This window comes from Bufo gargarizans, chromosome 3 (genome assembly GCF_014858855.1).
Source record: "Bufo gargarizans isolate SCDJY-AF-19 chromosome 3, ASM1485885v1, whole genome shotgun sequence".
Classification (NCBI taxonomy): Eukaryota; Metazoa; Chordata; class Amphibia; order Anura; family Bufonidae; genus Bufo; species Bufo gargarizans.
The window spans coordinates 286,906,316-286,926,678 of NC_058082.1; the positions used below are offsets into that span (position 1 = coordinate 286,906,316).

Genomic DNA, 20,363 nt, shown 5'->3' on the forward strand with positions numbered 1-20,363 from the left:
CTAAGGCTACTTTCACCCTAGCGTTCGGGGCTCCGCTTGTGAGTTCCGTTCAAAGGCTCTCACAAGCGGCCCGAACGCTTCAGTCCAGCCCTAATGCATTCTGAGTGGATGCGGATCCGCTCAGAATGCATCAGTCTGGCACCGTTTGTCCTCCGCTCCGCTCAGCAGGCAGACACCTGAACGCTGCTTGCAGCGTTCAGATGTCCGCCTGGCCGTGCGGAGGCAAACGGATCCGTCCAGACTTACAATGTAAGTCAATGGGGACAGATCCGTTTGAATATGACACACTATGGCTCAATTTTCTAACGGATCCGTCCCCTATTGACTTTCAATGCAAAGTCTGGACGGATCCGTCTGAGGCTACTTTGACACTTAGAATCTTTTTTACAATATAATGCAGACGGATCCGTTCTGAACGGATCCACCGTCTGCACTATATGAGCAGATCCGTCTCAGACGGATCCTCTCTGAACGCAAGTGTGAAAGTAGCCTAAGACTCATAACTCTTATTTTTCCTCCAGTGTATCTGACGGAACCCTGTAACCCTGCTCCATCAGGATCATGCAATTGCGTTATGGGTGCCAGATGGGGGATAGAGTGAGATCGCTCCATCTTTAAACTCCTTAGCTACAGCATTTGCTAAAGACCGCAGCATCTATGGGTTACATAGCCAGTAATGGTGCTGGCACTGATTTCAGCTGTTGCAGCAGGGTGTATGTTACTGAAATGCTGTAAATGTTTGGCATGGTGCATTAATGTTCAGCTCACCACGCCATACGTTTACAGCATAGAGTGGGAAGGGGCTACAGGAGTTGTCGCAAATGTTTCAGAATATTCTCAAAATGACAACCTCAGATTGACTTCTAGAATTTTATGGGGTAACAGAACAATAATCCATGATCAAGAGAACACTTCTATAGACTGAGAGCTTGTAATACAAATAAGTCTACCCTATGGTCAGTGAAAGTCAAATAAACTATCTGCAGAACAATCATGGGAGCTAATGTAAGACCATGCTGACCTCTTGTGGTGGATTGCAAAAATGCAATACCCAAAATAACAAGTGTGTTTTCTGGGTTCATTACATAAAAATAAAAAAATTGATTTCTTTATCATCATCTGCAGCAACAATCAGTTTTGGTTCCAATCTGATCTAGGACAGAACATAATAAAAAGCAATAAGTAAACAAACACTGAATAGAACAGACCTAAACCTCACTATAAAATCATCAACTCCGATCAACACATTCCATTTTTGTTCTGCTGCCTTTAAAGGGAACCTGTCATCACAACTAGCTACATGTAGTATTGTCAGGCAGGCTGATTGGATCCCTTTCTTGCTTCTGTGTAAAAATTTAGCATTTTGGAAAAACACAGTATCAGTGTAATGCCAGCGCTGTCAGGCAGGAGTCTGATATAGTCATGATATGCAGGCTTCCCTGCCTGGCAGCCTTTGATTAACACTATTATCTCTATATAGTAATTAGGGAGAAAGCTGTCAATCAGCGGCATGAAGGATGTGGGGGCCTTTATGAATAACTCAGACTCCTGTCTGACAGTGAGTGAATTATGCTCAGTCTGTATGGATGGGCAGTATTTTCCTTTTTGAATGTGTTTTTTGCCTTCTTGTTTTTAACTGACAATTGCCTATCTTATTGATGTTCGTCTCTTCTTCTGTCCCTAATGTACAGCTCAACATCTGAAGATGTCTGTGCTAACTATGCCACAGTATTTAGAGGAATTGTCCTTAGAAAAACGGGTGTTTTTTTTAGGGGTGCACCGAAATGAAAATTCTGGTCCGAAACCGAAACCGAAAATTCAGGATGCCCTTGACCGAAAACCGAAACCGAAAAATGCCTTTTTGCCCAAATACTTTTAAAATACTTTTTTTAAGTAAAAAAAAAGGAAAGTGAATTAAAATATAAAGTTAAACAGATACATAGATATTATACACACAATGCCACCCAAAGGCGTTATTTAAAAAAAAAATGTCACTCTCCCCCTCCCTCCTTTGTCACTCTCTTCCCCCCTCCCTCCCTTGTCACTCTCATTTCCCCCCCTCCCTTGTCACTCTCATTCTACCCCCCCTTGTTACTCTCATTCTACCCCCTCCCTTGTCACTCTCATTCTACCCCCCCTTGTCACTCTCATTCTACTCCCCCCCTCCCTTGTCACTCTCATTTTACACCCCCCCCTTGTCACTCTCATTTTACACCCCCCCTCCCCCTCCGTTGTCACCTCTAGTGTAGCCTGTGTAGCGTGGCCGAGCTCTGTTCGGTCCGCGGTACAGGAGCATTTGTTTCTTGTACCCGGCCAGACTGAAAGGAAGTGCACACTAAGTGAGCACTTCCTGTCAGTCCGGCCGGGTACAGGAAACAAAAGCTCCTGTACCGCGGAACGAACAGAGCTCGGCCACGCTACACTAACAGCAGTAGCACAGAGCAGACAGAGCAGACACAGCAGGCTGCGCAGCACTGAGCCGGAGATTCTTGGCAAGCGTTTAGGAGGCACAGCATGAGGGGCGCCGCCGGCCGGCCGCCCGAACTTATATAACCCATATTTTCTGCCGATATGTACCAATATCGGCCGAAATGGATTAGGCCCATTTTCGGCCGCCGGAATTTCGGTGCACCCCTATTTTTTTTTTTTATTTCTCCTGGCTTAAAAGCCAATTAACACATTTAAGGAGGGATCTGCTACTTATAGCTTTAAAATATTTTTCTATGAGTAAAAAGACTTCAGATTCTGGGCAAGAGAGATCTAACTATACCAAAATAGTGAATTCAAAGTTATGACCCAAAGTTAGACAATAATTTTCTATTCAGGAAAGAGAATGGGGCAAATTTATTAATGCTGTCTAAAATTAAGACAGTGTAAACTTAACTAGACAGTCTTAAACTGTGCCAGATTTATCACAGTGGCTGATGCTGGATGATAAATCTGGCACATCTATAGGATTGTCTAGTTTAGGTTTACACCACCTATTTGTTGTCGTAAGGTCCATTTACACAGCTCAATTAAGCAGACGATTGTCGGGAAGGAAGGGTTCCTTCCTGGCAATCGCCTGCTCATCAGTGAAGGAGACCGCTGCATTTACATGCAGCCATACGCACGTCCCCATAAAGAAATATTGTTTGCTGGCAAGATTGCGTTTAGACAGCATGGTCTGCTGCTGGTAAATGATGAACGAGCAGTCACCTTTACACCAGCAGATAATCGCTAATGAGCGTTCCAGTGATTATCTGGCCTATTCTTAGCCAATGTAAAGGGGCCTTCAGTTTACTTAAAAAAATGGGCCAATTTTTGGCGCACGGTGTTGCATTTTAAACAACACCCCTTTCTGGTAAGCTTCAGTCATGGCCAAAATGCTACAATGGCATTTCACTTGTTGCCATTCTACCGTGTGTGCCAGAGTTGGCAGCTTGTGGGTTTAAATTGAGGCCATTATGTTCAATGGAGGTTCATATTGCCACTGCTTCCTGTATCCTGATGTGGGTTCTTGTGGGTATGAATTCTGCCATTTGCTTGTATCTCTGCTCTAGGCCATGTGATCAATGTACAATGACATCACATGTCCTAGGTAGAGGCCACAGCACTCAGTGCCGGCGTCTTCTAACAGCAGATCGGTAGGGTCCAACACCTGGGATCCCCAACGATATGATATTGATGACCTAACCTGAGGATAGGTCATCAATATTATCAGATAACCCTTTTAAATCTGCTATATAAGTTCCGAGTTCTGTGTCAGTCTGTAGATGTCTCGGGTGCTGTGACCTGTCCTGCTTGTGCAATTTGATAAATATAAAATATATGGAGTCTGTCTGTGCCCTGTGTTGGAGTTTATATCTCAAGTTTTTGTCTGAATTTGACCTAGTGTTGTATGCCATTATCCTATGTCTGTGCTATGCATTTTGCTTGACCTTGCTTTGGATTGTATGCGCTCTGTTAAAGTCTGTATGGAGTTTTCTATCTCTGTGTATGCTGGCTTTTGTCCGTATTTCTGTAACTGCTGTGTCTAAACTCTGTCCTAGTATTCTGTACCTGTTCTTGCTAAGTTTTTGCTCATGTATCTGCTATGTCTGAACTGTGTCCGAGTTCCAGAAGTCCACTCCAGTAGTCTGTATGTTTGGCTTATTTAGTCTGCCTGCATGGATTCCTGATCTGTTCGTTTGCCAGTGTTCCATGTATTGTGCCATGCCTGTGTCTCTGGTGTTTTTACCAGTGCTGCTGACCTCAGTAGGTCAAGCTGCCAAGTATACCGGGACCATCGCAAGAGATAGCGGTCTGGTTGCTAGCTCACAGTGAAGTCCATCCTCATACAGTGGTTAAAGGATGAATACCGGCAAGGCGTCAGAACAACATCTTTAGTGTTTGGCCCAATGTCAAACCAGTTACTTGGCACAGACGTTCCACAGCCATTGTACATACGCAAGTCTATAACACAAAACGTTTTGAGACTGACAGAAAATTTAGTTTCCACAAAGTTTGCCTTCATTTTCAAGACTTCTGCAATTCACTCTGGCATGCTGGAGACCGTGGAGAGCAGCTTCTGGGCCAAATGCTGACTGATAACTGATTTTTGTCTGTCATCTGTGATTTTTGTTTGTCCAGATGCTTTTTGAGAATTGATCACAGATTCTCAATGGGATTAAGATCTGTGGAGTTTCCTGACCATGGACCCAAAATTATGTTTTGTTCACCGAGCCACTTAGTTATCACTTTTGCCTTGTGACATGGTGTTTCATCATGCTGGAAAAGGCATTGCTTATAACCATATTGCTCCTGGAACATTGTGAGAAGTTGGTCTTGTAGGATGTTTTGATACCATTTTTATTTATGGTGGTATTTTTAGGCAAAATTGAGAGTGTTCCCACTCCCTTGGCTAAAAAGCAACCCCACCGTTCTTCTCCAATCATTTATCCAGATGTCCCAAATAGGCTGAAGGTAGCTTCATCAGAGAAAATAACTTTGGAGTCCAATCCCTGTATTTTCTGCCAGAATGTCAGTCTGTCCGTGCAGTTCTACTTAGGAGGGAATTGGCTTCTTTGTTGGCCTTCTTGATTCCAGGCCATCCTCCAAAAGCCTTCACTTGTGTGTGCCAGCAGTAAAGCATGCTGAGATATATGTGGGCTTGCTTCTCAATATTGCAATGTTCCAGCAGTCTTCCAACATTTTGCTACTGAAATGTTTTGTTTTCTTACCACTGCATCCTGGTCTTCTACAAGGATTTGCTTTCTTACCAGCAACAAGGGCAAACACACACTCTTTCTGCTATTCTGCACTAGCCTTGTACTGTGGGTCTGAAGGCACTTGTTTGGAATTCACTAACTGCTACTGACAGTTCACTCGAGAATTCTCCTGTCCAAAGTTCCCCTTAGCTTACTTATAAAATGGATAATAGTAATTCTTGGTCAAATTCACAACTCAAGAGATACTTCACATCTCTCCTAGTCCTCTCCCGTCCTGGTGTTCTTTGTTAAAGTAAAATTCTATTTTGTGGGATAGGCAGCTGTCCTGTCCCACAAATTTACTAATGGGAAACTCCGTCCTTGTGCCATCTTTTTCAAAATAAATTCTATGCTGCTGACAGAGCAAAATTATTACTGAAGACAGTCTCTGTCTGTCAAGTTAATGTTGGAGTAAGCATGACATCTCTTACAGGTGGTTAAGTGCACTCATTGACACAAAAATAATGCACCAAGAAGTTGTTGGAATTGAATGAAAATTAATATGTGTTAATGTAATAAGGATATATCTAACGTATTACAATATTAGAGTGATAGGGTAAGTGTATTGAGGAAAACTACAATTAAAGAGAGGCTCTAGTGCCCTGTTGGGCCACCTCTAGCCTGGATACAGTATGAGATATGGTTGGGCATGAAGGCTTACATGTTTTGGATTGTATCCTGCAGCACATTTGCTCACAGATGTTGCAGCTGGGCCTGTAGATCCTGCACTCTTGTAGGTTGCCGAAGCTGGCGTCCCAGCTAGTTCCATAAATATTCAATTGGTGAATCTGGAAAATGGGCAGGCCAAGGAATGGTTGCAATCTGGCTCATATATTCCTGTAAAAAACCCTTTCTGTATGTGTGTGACTATTATCCTGCTGAAAAATGCCAGTTAAAAGCCTTGTCATGAGAGGCTACACATGTGGCCGCAGGATCTCCTGCACATATCGCTCAGCTGTTAGTGTCCTTTGCATCACTATTGGGGGGTGACCGGTTAACATACGTGATGGCTCACCAGATCATCACACCAGTAGATGAAGCAGTGTGGTACTTCACAGCAAAGGCAGGATTGAGCACTTGCCACAAAGCCTCCACAGTTAAACCCGACCGTCAAATTTCAAACAGAACCTGGATTTGTTAAAGACAATGCTGCCCCAGTCCGTAGCAGTCCAATTTTCTTGTTCAGGACACCACTGCAAATGAAGGCAATGGTGGCTGGTTGTTAAAGGGACTCTGTCACCAGTTTCTAACCCCCCCTTTTATAACTATGGTTCTCTCCATGGTCCCCTTCTCATTACAAAGCTGTTGTTATAAGTTAAATCCGCCATGTAGTTTTCATAAAAATCGCTTTTATCTAACCTGTCAATCTTCAGGATAAGGTGCCCAGGGCGTTTCTGATGGTCTGAATCTGCCGCTTTTCGCCGCCGCCGTTGGTGCCCAGCTCCTCCCATGATCCTTTCAGCGCCACCTCGATGTAATGCAATCCGCCTCCGGCTCTCCTCAGTGCCCCCTCCTCCTTTTCAAAGATCTCGCGCGTGCGCACAGGCCTGTGCCTGATGCGCCCGTGCGGACGTTTAGATTCTGCCTCGTTGAGCGAAGTGCGCATGCGCGAACATGCGCGAACGCGCCCAAATGCGCACTTCGCTCCACGAGGCAGAATCTAAACGTCCGCACGGGCGCATCAGGCACAGGCCTGTGCGCACGCGCGAGATCTTTGCAAAGGAGGAGGGGGCACTGAGGAGAGCCGGAGGCGGATTGCATTACATCGAGGTGGCGCTGAAAGGATCATGGGAGGAGCTGGGCACCAACGGCGGCGGCGAAGAGCGGCAGATTCAGACCATCAGAAACGCCCTGGGCACCTTATCCTGAAGATTGACAGGTTAGATAAAAGCGATTTTTATGAAAACTACACGGCGGATTTAACTTATAACAACAGCTTTGTAATGAGAAGGGGACCATGGAGAGAACCATAGTTATAAAAGGGGGGGTTAGAAACTGGTGACAGAGTCCCTTTAATGCCAAGACACCATTTCCTTTTGCTAAGCACCTGGTACGGCTAGAGATGGGTGTGTTGAAGGAGGCTTGAAGGTAATGAAGGGGTCACTTGTGTCTGGATGGCAGACAACAAAATTGTGGGAGCAGCTTGTGCTGGTTGTCAGATCAAATGATCCTTTCTACTGGTTGTATGTCTGGAGCCTGTTTGCCATGTGTGCATGCCCTCACATATTCACTGCTCCCAACTAGGTCAGAAGGGCCTAGATAACAGGCAATTCACCAAAACAACCATCCTGCTTCTCTCAGTCAAATCTGTTCCCTCTCAAAAGTCAACTGGGCAAAATCAAGTGTGCTGTAGAGGCATGTTCAGCAGTCAACAATCTCCCACCAAGAGGTACAGAGTGAGAGTTCTGTACAGTATTAGAATGTATTGGCTCCGATGAGCCTCTTTGTGCACCGTAGTTGCCTTGTCATACATTTGATGTAGACGCGGCTTACAACCAATTTTATTACAAACTTAACAGTAAAACTAAGATATGCATTGAGATCCATATTTAGTTTTTATTCGCATAAGTAAAAAAACAGTTCACATACTAGCATATAGTAGAAGAAACATATTTGTTTATTTAGTCAGTATCTTTTTTTATCTTTTTATTTTTAGCAATGCAATTACATGTTCTCACAATGCCAAATACAAACATTTTCAGTATGGCTGGATGAACACAAGTAACCTGGCATGGACAAATGCCTAGAATGGTATGAAAGTTATTCTTCACACAAATAGAACATCAAGATATGTCTCATTTTGGGTAAAACTGTGAACCAGTAGCAGATATAATTTAGTAATTTTTTTCAATATTATAACAAATATATTATTGAGGACATGAAAAACTTTTGGTTTATAAAGAATATGAAAAATATTAGTGAGGTGTGCAGCCACACACCTGCACAGACATACCCATCATACACGCAAGTCACCATTTGTCATCATATAGAACGTCTCAAGTGACAAATATTGAATTAGAAATTACTGTACCACTCACGAGTCAATCAATACAAGCAGTTTTCATTAATAAACTTGTGCACCAATAATTTTTTTTCTCTAGATACCTATGTATATAGTTTTAGTTTTTCTTGAAATGTACATTAAAAAAAACAGTTTATTACAAACTCACTAAGGCCACTCATGCATTAAATATGGGTAGCAGCTTCATCTATCTCAGATACAAGGACCTTAGAAAAATGCTTGGTTAGTGAATTCTGGCATATAATGTTTAGTTTGCCTTTACGTGTGGTGTTTTTTTGGGGGCATTCTCCGAGTGTTTAATACTGATGGGCTCAGGATAGGTCAGCAGTATGTGATCTGTTGGCTCTGACTCCCAGCATCCCTATCTATCAGCTGGATGAGGAGGCAATGAGGCTCTGTTGGGCGCCGCAACTTACTGCGAGTGCTTGGTAGTGCAGCTCAGCCCAATTCACTTGAATGGAACTAAGCTGCAACTAGGCAGTGTGACTAATGAAGAGGGCGTCTCTACAAAGAGCTGATCGTCGGGTTGACACCCCCCCCCCCCCCCCCCACACACTCAGTATTAAACACTCTGACAACCTATTCAACCTGGTTGACTCTTTTATCCCTCTATACGAAAAAGTGCCAGACTGTCAAGCCTGATGTAAAACACCACAGACCACCTGCATGAGATACAGAAACGGATTCAATAGATAGCATGTGACCATCAAAAGCACACCCTGTAGAAAGCATTATGCACAGTACACAAACTACATTACTAGAAGACTGGCACGGTATCAGTCATCATATGACCGGAAATACAAATTCGACAAAGTCAAACCACTTGAACCTCAGTGCAAAATGTAACGTAACTGTATTCCAAAACACAAGGACCTCTTTGTATACATTACTTAAAAAAATGTGGCTAATGGAAAAAATATCTCCAATTACTATCCAATAAGAAATCTCCCGTTCGGATAGTATTTGCACATATCCATGCAGATAAGAAGCAAACACATACAGTCTAACAATGGCATTTTAAGAAATACAACAGGATTATCGCATAATGAAAAGTCAAGCTTAATAGTTAAGCCGTGCAATTTCTGTACAGTTTTCATGTAAACAGCTGATACACAAAAATTTATGATGCAGTAAGATTGGAAGGACACTTATGGGCGAGAAAGGGCAACTTAAACAAAAATCAGCCGGTGTGACATTATTCAAGCAGATAAAAGAAATACATGCCAAGACAGCCCAATGTACTTAAAGCTGTGCAAGTACATATTTCATTATCAGTATTATAAAATGTGTGCCTAACAATCTCATTCTAACAAACCTTAATAAAAAACTCAATATAATAATGTGTTGTGACATAGGGTTAACTACCATATGGAAACCTTCAGAATCCCATTATCTTAAAACATCAAAAAGAAAGACCCATACGAGGTAAACGTAAGCTCTGGGTTCTCAGAGTATAGGAAGTGTCATATTAAAATACATATCCCTATGTGCTCTAACAGAATCGTAGAAGAAACTCTTGCCCAAAAATTAATCTCCCTATTGTAACTGTCCTTCATACGTCTAAGGAACACGTTTTGCCAACCCTGAGCCTGCTACATAGCAGCGAAAAGGTTTCAAGTGGCTGTCTGAACTGATGCCACGGCCAGTGAATAAAACCACCAAAAGTCCACTCTACTACAGACTCAATACTTGGGTCTTCCCAATGCCACAGCATGGATTGTCAGATAATTTTGTTTTTAAAACATTTTATACAAAGCAAGAACATTTTTGGTTTAGTGGTCCTTTAATGTTATGATGTAGAAGCCATTCACAAAATATTGAAGTGCTATTTAAAATAATTCTGCAGATATAACCTAAAATATATCCTCTAATGTATTAGGCTACTTTCACACTGGCGTTTTGGCTTTCCGTTTGTGAGATCCGTTCAGGGCTCTCACAAGCGGTCTAAAACGGATCAGTTTTGCCCTAATGCATTCTGAATGGAAAAGGATCTGCTCAGAATGCATCAGTTTGCCTCCGTTCCGTCTCCATTCTGCTTTGGAGGCGGACAGCGGGTGTCCACCTGACGAAACTGAGCCAAACGGATTAGTTCTGACACACAATGCAAGTCAGTGGGGACGGATAAGTTTTCTATGACACAATCTGGTAGAATAGAAAACGGATCCGTCCTCTATTGACTTTCAATGGTATTCAAGACAGATCCGTCTTGGCCATGTTAAAGATAATAGAAACTGATCGGTTCTGAACAGATGAAGACGGTTGTATTATCTGAAAGGATCCGTCTGTGCAGATCCATGACGGATCCGCACCAAACGAGAGTGTGAAAGTAGCCTTATTTACAATGGGGTTGACAATGTAGAGATCTTTAAGCAATATTTCTGGTTCTTGCAAAGTATTATCATGGAGTATAACCATGGTAAAGCAGGCAAGGGTATGCCTAGAAATCTCTACATCCCAATACCCCCCAGGTAAGAAAGAAAAAAACAAAAAAACTTAAGTTGTAATTTGGGTTCCACAAAAACAGTTTTCAAACCACAACCTGGATCTGAATACTATTGTAATTGCGTGTAATTAAAACGTATTATAGCTACCAGTGGCGTAGCTAGAAATGACTGGGCCCCACAGCAAATTTTTGAATGGGGCCGCCCTCCCCCAGTATTTGTTTCGCAACCCCTTCCTTTCATGCCGCCCCCAGTCCTGTGGCTAGTAAAGATCGCTCTCTCAGACCAGGGCCGGCAGCTGGACCATCCGTCTATACTGCCACTGTATATAATGTCATTGTGTAATACTGTTGAGGGGGTCCTGACAAAATCTTTTAGTCCTCCTCCTCCTCCTTAATGGGCCTCAAAGCAGCCGCTTCCCCTACTTCCCTTATAGCTACGCCCCTGATAGCTACTGATTTATTCATTGAAATCTATTTGTATAGCGCCATCTGCTGTTTGCTCTTTTCTTATTTCTCTGTCCTGCTCACATGCTCAGTTCCATCCCTCAATTGCCACTAGCTGCAGCAGAATGGACACATCCCCTGAGCTGCCAGCTTCAAATAAATTTAGCAGAACAATTGGAGCAATGAATGGGGAGCGCTCTCTGGAACCATAGGAGGTACAGGGCTGTAGCTTTGTTGTAAAAAATGAAAAATCATACATGACAACCTCTTTCTATCAATCATGGGATAACCCCTTTATCTTTGCCAATTCCTTATAATACATGCACAATACATGTTTAAATCAGAAAAAAAAAGCAATAATGGAGTAAGTCCTAGCCAAATAATGGATTGTACAATAGCTAAATTGCTATGAAGATATGATTGCAGAATTGTGTGTTAAATCTATAAACCGAACATTAGCTAAAAACAGGAAACTCACATACTTACTATAAATAAAAACACTATACAAGAGCGTACAAACAAATATGAAAATCAGCATTATGTGATGTTTCAGATGGAATAGAAAACAGCCTTTTTTTAAATGCCAATCAATGGGAAAATGGAATGTATGCGAGATGTAGGAAAATAAGTATAGGTTTTTTAAGTACGAAAAAAAAGTCTCAAAAAGTTTAACATGTCAAAACATAAGGCATTTACAAAACATCATTCTATGGGGAAGGGGTTCTCTCTCTATGATGTTCAATACATAGGTTACCATCATCATTATGGCACCAAATAGCTTCCAATATACTACCCACTTATTGGGGGTGGGCTCAAGTGATAAAAATAAACTTCTTAAGAGTGAGAGTGCTTGTGTGCTTCTTCTAGACCAACTGTCTCCAACCTGTTGCTCTACCTATGGCGGAACTACAATAACTACCATGCTTTCAGAGGCACAAGAGGTTAAAGCATACTCAACAGCTGGAGACCAGGGATGCCCTACCTGCGGCCCTCCAGCTGTTGCAAAACGACGACTCCTAGCTTGGACAGCCTACAGACATCAGTTCCTGTTGGGAGTTGTAGTTCTGCAACAGCTGGAGGGCTGCCGGTTGGGCATGACTACTCTTGACAGACACTTTTAAAGGAGTTGTCTGGGATTGAAAAAAAATGTCTGCTTTTTTCCATTCTAGAAAGAGCCCCTGTAGTCCAAGACCTATGCCTGATATTGCAATGAAGCTCCGTTCAAAATAGATGGGATTAAGAGCCATCCCATCTATTTGAACAGATACATGACATGGACCATACACAAGGGTGGCACAGCTTATTGTATTAAACATACAAAAAAAAAAAAAAAAAAAAAAAAACTTGCTAAGCCTGACAAACCCATTAGGGTGAGGGCGTGCAAAGTCATTGAATATCCCAAAGGATAGGGGATAACTATTAGATCAGTGAGGATCCTACCTACGCGAGTCACCCCCCACATGAATGGAGCGGCAGGTCAGGCATTAATCTCTATGGGAGTTCCAGAAGTGGCTAAGAGCTGTACGCACAACTCTATGAAACTCCCATAGAGATGAATGGAGTGGAAGTGTGCATGCCCAACCTGCATCTCCCTTCATTTCAGGGGGGACACCCACAGGGTAAAGGATCCTACCGCTGGGACCCCCACCAATCTAACAGTTATCCCCTATCCTGTGGATAGGGGATAACTTTTCACAACCAGAATACTCATTTAAAGGAATACTCCTAGAAGACCTGTATTCAAGCCCTTTAGTATGTTCAACATAGTGGGAAAAAAAAGGTAGAAGATCTTATTGTGAGCTAACAGTTCAGCGCTTTCACAATCAAAATCCATATTTCAGTTTCCAGGCATAGGGTAGAAAAGCAGAGAAGCGACGAGGACGGTCACTATGAGGCCTAATGCACCTATGAACACAGTAAGCAGGCAGAATACAGGGCTGGGAGACTTTGTAAAAAGAATCATCGTAAAGGAGCACTTCTCACACATAGGCTTGAACCTGAACTAGTCATAACTTGATCAAACAATAATTGACAGAAATAATACACTGAAGGGATTCTGGGAGTCCCTTTTACAGATCATATACTTGACTAACGTACAAGTTACATTTACCACTGATTTTGCATTCACATTGTGTGACAATAATAGTATTAATTCTGAAATTATACATTACTCAGCATTTATATAAGAATGTCTACTGCTGAAATGCATAAAACGTATCACTACAATTTTATTATAGAAACTGCCGCCAACATAAAAGACCAAAACAAAATACACAATTCTGTTGGACATACATAGGGTACAGTGATCAGATTTATTACTGAAAGCACCTTCATAAAACAGGTACATATAAGAAATATGAAACTTAGTGTGAGATTTGGATTCCAACACTGAAGTACGCAAAGAAATGTCTGACAAACTTATTTTGTGGACCACATTAAAGCTACAAAGATACACATATATTACAATAATACTGTAGCTTTTTATATTGCAGTAAGCCATCTATAACTAGTTTAAGCAGAAAAGTGCATATTTACTATAAATTCTAAAAAATATTAGCTAAAGGAGGTGAGATGCAGGTCATAATGTACACGTGATAGATTTTACGATACCAAACATCATATTAGTGTGCACTTAAGTTGCAAGTACAATTTATTCAGCAAAACACTAATAAAAAAAATATTTTAAAAAAAAATTAAAAATATCGAATTGTACTTTTTAATAAAAAAATGCCCCTATTATGTGTACAAACACTGCTATTTCTAAGTGTTATGAGACAAAAAGCACTTTAAAGCCATGCCTGCCATCTATCTGAAAAGGACATTTCGGATGACCACCACCCAGGGCGGGTGGACTGGCTAATTTGCCCTAAGCACAGTGCTCCTTCCCAAAGATCCTTTTCAGTTGGATGTGAGGCACAGAATACGGTACTCAAAGTTTTGGTTACTGGAAAGTGTATCTTACTGGAAAGGTCTGCCATGGATTTTGATGTAAATCCACAACGACTTCCGCACAAGTTACATAAGGTTTAGATCCAAATTTAAAATCCACACCACATCAATTTCTAGGCTGGTTTTTCTAATGCAGAGTGTGGAGGAGATCAGCTTAAATTTCATCCACTTTATGGCTACAGTAAAATGCAGCAGATTTTCCACAGCAGAAAATCTGCAGATTACACACTGTGTGGATGTACTATTAAGTGTGTAATTTAGTAAGAGCCTAGCTCATTTTATCTAGATGAAGTGTAACCATGGTGAGAAACAAATTTCATATATTATAAATTCTAATTCTCCATTGTAAAAAAAAAAAAAAAAAAACTGATATAAAAGGGTATGGCCAGTTTACATTACTAGCTGCGCATATGCTGGAAACCTATGCTGGTGCACATGTGCTAGTTCCGATGAAGTGAATGGAGGGCGCTGACTGATGGTACCCTCCATCAGCGGCCATGTTCGGAACGAAGCACCCAGAAGAAGGGGAGCGCATCTGCATGTAAATATGCATTAGAGTTTGGCTATATGGCGATCTTGGTCGTCTGCAAGGATCTTAGTGTAGTGTTGTAAGCATAGAACCCAGAATTGCAAAAAACCAACACTCCTGGATTTTTTTGCGATTCTGGGGTTGCCGTCAACTTGAGTCGCACTTGACTTAATTTAATTCTATTTATCTAGCCGAACATTTAGTCTTCTTAAACTATCGGACATCAGTGCCGATGGTTTAACAATGCTTATTACTAGCTGCATGCATGTGATGTTCCTAGCTCATGTGCAGCTAGTAATGTAAAGTAGCCAACCCTTTTGAGAAACAATGTAATGCCAGTACTCATATCTAAGGGCTTGTTCACATCAGTGCTGTATTTTCGGTAATTTAGAAAACCAGGAAAAAAATAATTATATGTTAAATAGATTGAATGATGGATACAAATATAATTCTATAAGTCAGTTACCGACTTCAATGTTTGGAAAAAAGACCAACAAATCGTAAACAGAAAGCTTTGTTCCATTAGGTTTCAGTTTTTTTATTTTTAGGAAAAAACAGCAATAGGCAGGACTTTTCTCCCATCAAAAATAACCGAAACTGACAGAACAGATATAAACTGCACATAACTGATGCCCAAAATAACCCACTCAAACCAATGTGGATTAAAGCAAATGTTTTTCTGTTCCTGATGGAAAAGAAATAGGGAAAACACATGACGTGAAGAAGCCCTTGTATTTACACTAGATATGAACTTTGTGTTTTCTTTATTTTTTAACTATATGCACAATTAAGGTATGTCCACTTATCACAATTTAGACAACAGCGAATACAAATGGAGCAGATGCTGACACATGAGAACTCCTTTTCTTGTTTTCTATGCTCTCAAGCTTTTTTTTTTTTTTTTCACGTGAAATGTAGTCTAAACCAAAAGTAAGTGAAAATATGATTGTTTTATTTATTTTACTTTATACCTACATTATAATTCCAAGAGAAGAAAGAACACGAATGTACATGCCACCTAAGTGCTGTATTTTAGGAGACTTCCTAAAGGAAAATGAGGTCATTGTTGGCTAAAAATGCGCAAAGATACGCACTCTGTTCAGGTTTTACTCCATTCTATTATATGTTCCATCAAAGCCTGGCAATGTTCATATATTATATATTTTATATACTGTTTATATACTTTTTATATATATTTTACAGCCAGGATTTTTTATTTTATTAGTGGGTATATGTATCTGCTTAGTCCTATCTATAAACTAAATTTCTCTGTCTGCTAACATCATAAATGTGAAAAGCAGAAAGAGGCACTTACTGGTTATACCAGTGAAAAGTGGAAAAGGCACAAAACTTTCACCCAGTACGCCTACTAAAGTTAAGCAGCAAATACAGACCATTGGGTACGGACATTTCATAGCCACCAATCCCTAAGCTCATGTCAAAGTTCTAGAAGACATATTCTGTCAAAGGCAAATTATGCTGGGACTAAGACAGGGACATTTGTGACTTGTGTTACACACATACATGAGAAGAACTCTCCCACTTTAGGAGGAAGAGGGGAAAAAAATTGACTAAAATAAAAGTGCAATGGGATGTTAGCTATAGTAGCAGCCCAAAAAGTCATCTACAGTACAAAAAGCTCCCAAAAATTTTTCACTGCACATTATCGATAACAGATACCAGGTGTGGGTGGACGTTGGGTGGCCCTCTGAGGATCTGTCCGAAACTGTGCAACCCATTTACATATATGGCCTTGCGCATGGGGTGAGATTTTATAGATGATAAAATAGCTTTGTGCATAACTGTAGTCCACAAGCAAAACTTAGCTCAGGATCTGTAACGGATACTTACAAATCTTTATTTTATAAGGATATGCTTATATAGGTTAAGTGTTTTTGTACTTCTTCCATTTCTAAATATCTTATTAGATATAAATATATAAATAATTGTTTTTTCGGTCTGTATCTCCTCAAACCTTCTTGCCCAATGGGTCACTGCCAACCGTCAATTCTACAGCTTGCTGGTCAAATGTTACGACAATTTAAGATTCAGTTTGCATTGCTTGTGCTTGATGGCCTACGCAGTGTTTTTTTGGCATTTACCCAACACATGATGAATGTGGTCCTAATACACAGCTCACATACACACTACAGCATACTAAAATCAAGAACTAATAACATGTAACATTAGAAGAAAAAAAAAGTGAATTGCTGCAATACGTGAAAGACAATACAGGTTTTAGGGCTCCTTGGCACAGACAATTTGACTATTCCTTATAGTACTTCATAATAGTATAAAAGTTCTGTTAAATTGTACAGTTAGTAATGAAAAACATTAGTACTAAGGCGCTGCAAGAAAAAAATAAAATACAGAAAATAAAATGAGTTAATTAGAATAGATTTCCTTCAAACCCAAAGAAAGACAGATTTATTGCTGTATGGAGAATGGTACCATCGTTATCTATGTGAGTATTTTCTTGGTAGTGAATGTTAATGAGCTGAACTTACAGCATTCCGAGATGTCAAAATCCGCCGGAAATGGATTACGTAGAAGCGGTAAGGTATTGTTTAGCATGCGCTGTGAGCAAAAGGAAGCAGCTAAAAGGGAGAGCAGACTATTGCCCTACAGGATTTCTATGAACACTATTTTTTCTCCTTCAAGATCTGGCATTAACAAGACACAGAAGAACATTAACTGGAGTCAGCCATTTTGAAAACAGAGCTCCCGCGATCATGAAATAATAGGTGGAGTGAACGATCAGTACATCATATGTAACACCCTGCCCCAATGAAACAGGGAAACGCATCTCTTATAAACTCTTAAACAGTTTTATTTGCATCTGCTTCTTGGAGCTGCAAAAGAAATGGAAACACTAGTTCTTTGTCCTGTGACTTTAAGTAGAAATGGTGGATTACGATGTGAACATTCCTTATGGGACTAGGCATCAAGCAGACACGTGACGGTTATCCAGGCCATTTTTCCATAGGACAAAGCTAGAGTTGCATCTGTGTGTTTGCTTGCAATTTCACAGTATGAACTTTCCCAGTACGTTGAGAAAAACAGCTGGCATAGCTGAAGAGTTTTTTTGTTTTTCCTTTAATTAACAAGTCGGCCCTTCCGTGGTGCTCTGTGACATGAGAAAGGATTGCACAACTTCTTCTGTTGACAAGGGACTGGCATTTACATCCTCAAGGGCATCAGTGACTGAAAACTGACGATCTCGCAATCGGTTCCAGTTTGCCAATATATTATGGTATTCAAACACTTTCTCAAAATTACCCACAGAATTGTACAGTTTAATGAGGCCCCTGTAGTCATATTCCAGTCCACTGTAACCTTCACCAAATAACTTCTTACCTGGAGAAAATACATAAAAAGACACACGCTATCAAACCAAAATCAGTAATGGAGTACTAACTGAAATAATATTACACCATTGTTAAAGCGGTTGTCTGAAAACTAGAATCTTAAGCGGCCCCTGTAAACAGGAGTGCACCACCAATGAGGCCAGGTGAGGCCATGGCCTCAGGCACCACCAGGTAGGGGCAAGAGGCGGGCAATGGAAGGGCCATGGACAATAAGCCCTTTCAAGTGGTTAGGTTAAAAAAAAAAAAAAAAAAAAAAAATGCCAATGGGGGGAGAAGGGGGGTGCAGTTTCATTTTTTTCGCCTCAGGCAGCAGAAAGGCTAGGTGCTCCCCTGCCTGGAAATTGTCTAAAATACCAAAAGAATCAATACCCCGTCCCCTTTCTCCACTGATTCTTTAAATCGCTGAGCTCCAGTCCAGATGTCATCTTCCTGGCTGCAGCGTTGGTGTTCCATGCAAAAAGCACGCAGCCAATCACTGGCCTCGACAGTGTATGGGAGGTCACTGCTGAGGCCAGTGAATGGCTGCAGCGGTGACCTGTTTGCATGGGACATTACCATTGCAGTCAGGAAAACAAACAGCAGTGGGTAGGACCAGAGTAATGCAGGAAGAAGCAGTGGAGAAAAGGGGTGAGTAGCGATTCTTTTGTTATTTTAGACTATTTACAGGGAATGCTTCAGTTTCTATTTAACTCTTGCCCACCGGTAGCCAATCAGTATTACAAATGTTGACCATTTATAAAAACCATTACTGCAAAGAGGTATTTCCCAAGAAAGAGAACCATCTTGCCAGCTCCACCTATTGGAAGTGGCTCCCTATGAGTCAAGATCCAACTTTCCAACAAACCTTGTCTAGTCCCAAGGCTTGTTAAAAATTGGATCTTGACTCAGAGCCACTGGTGGCACTGGCAAGAGGGTTCTCTTTCTTGGGAGACACAGTTTTATATATTTGTTTCCCATGGTGCACTGCCAATAAGTCTCCATACCATGGTGTACTTCCAGTAAGTCTCTATACAGGACTGGTTTCTAAAGAGATTCTGCACCGTTCCTGAGCAGTTAACACCATTGGAAAAGACATTACAGTGAAATCCTGCTCTACATACCAATAGCTATAGACCGAAGGTAGAGCTTCTCTGCATTTTCATACTGATTCATGTCATAATTATAGAGAGAGGCCAAATGTCCCACTGAGAGTGCTACTTCATAGTCTTCTTGGCCAAGCAGTTGCTCCTTAATCTGAATAGCCTTGATGTGCATTTCCTCAGCCTCCTAAGTGACAAGTCAGAAAGTATGTCACTAAGGTTATAATCACTGCCAGCAAATATTACAGATTAGGTTGTCACTAAAAAGACTTCACAAATGGAGAATTTAGAAGTGGACTGCTTAGAAGTATCAGCTTAAAAAAAGTACCCAAAAACAATTGGAAGTGCTGAGAGTATATGCTCACCTTAAACTTTCTCATGGACTGATACAGCCTGCCAAGATTTCCGTAGTGTTTTGCTGTCTGTACATTGAACTCACCAAAGGCTTTTTTAGCAAGTTGTAGTGAAGAAAGGTGAAGATCATGAGCTTCTTGAAGAAGTTTTTGCTCAGTCTCCTTGTTGTGACAATCTATAGCAATCTCCTCTAAGATTAGTGCTTTGGATGGAGAAGAGGAGAGAAAGTTAAATATAATAAAACTGCAACATTTACAATTCAATAAAATGTACTATAAAAATTACTGAAGTTGATATTTACACAGGTACTATACATATACAGGTAGCATACAAAATACTCTTCCTAGTAGTGCTAGTATATCTTTTGTGGTAAACCAATGAAATAGTACATAGACTGAAAACTATTTCTTTTGACCATGTGTGTTGTTGATCCTCTGTTGCAGACGAGGTGGTCAGAGGGTGGACTGCCTGAGCATAGTTTTCAGGGACTCACTTATGGGCAACTTCTGTTTCCCTCTGCAACCATGTAAAGTCAATAAAAATTTATAAGGAAATGCTCAATACAATCTGAAATCTGTAGTAGTGCCACAATTTTACTTTAGATCCCAGGTGAACCTGTAAAGATCTAGCTGTAGAGCCATGTGGTCTCCCATTTTTGTCCCGAATCCTGCATGACTGTGGCTATAAAAACTGTGTTTAATCACAAACTGCATTAATAAACATCAACTGCTGAAATCAATTATACCACTAATAGGGAGATCTTTAATATAGGATATGCCATACATGTCTGATAGGAGCGGAGAACAATCTTACAAATGGGAACCTAAAGGGAATGGAGAGCAAGGCACTCATTTGGGGGCCATCCTCCATTCACCACTATGGGACTTACGAAAAAAGGTAAGAGCTGGCTAGGCTACTTTCGGTAGACCATTAGCAGTGAATGGAGG

The 20,363-nt window shown here is 41.0% G+C and overlaps 1 protein-coding gene across 1 annotated transcript in view; it reads right to left on the bottom strand.

Annotated features, from left to right (window-relative positions):
- Positions 1-15,412: 15,412 nt before the first annotated feature.
- Positions 15,413-20,363, bottom strand: part of APPBP2 (amyloid beta precursor protein binding protein 2) — an 88,223-nt gene continuing 83,272 nt past the window's right edge. The window contains exons 11-13 of the mRNA XM_044286242.1: positions 19,428-19,618; positions 19,084-19,249; positions 15,413-17,972 (exon numbers count right to left, since the gene is read on the bottom strand). Coding sequence (XP_044142177.1) covers positions 17,716-17,972; positions 19,084-19,249; positions 19,428-19,618 — 614 coding nt within the window. The 3' untranslated portion in view covers positions 15,413-17,715. The remainder of the gene's footprint in view (positions 17,973-19,083; positions 19,250-19,427; positions 19,619-20,363) is intronic.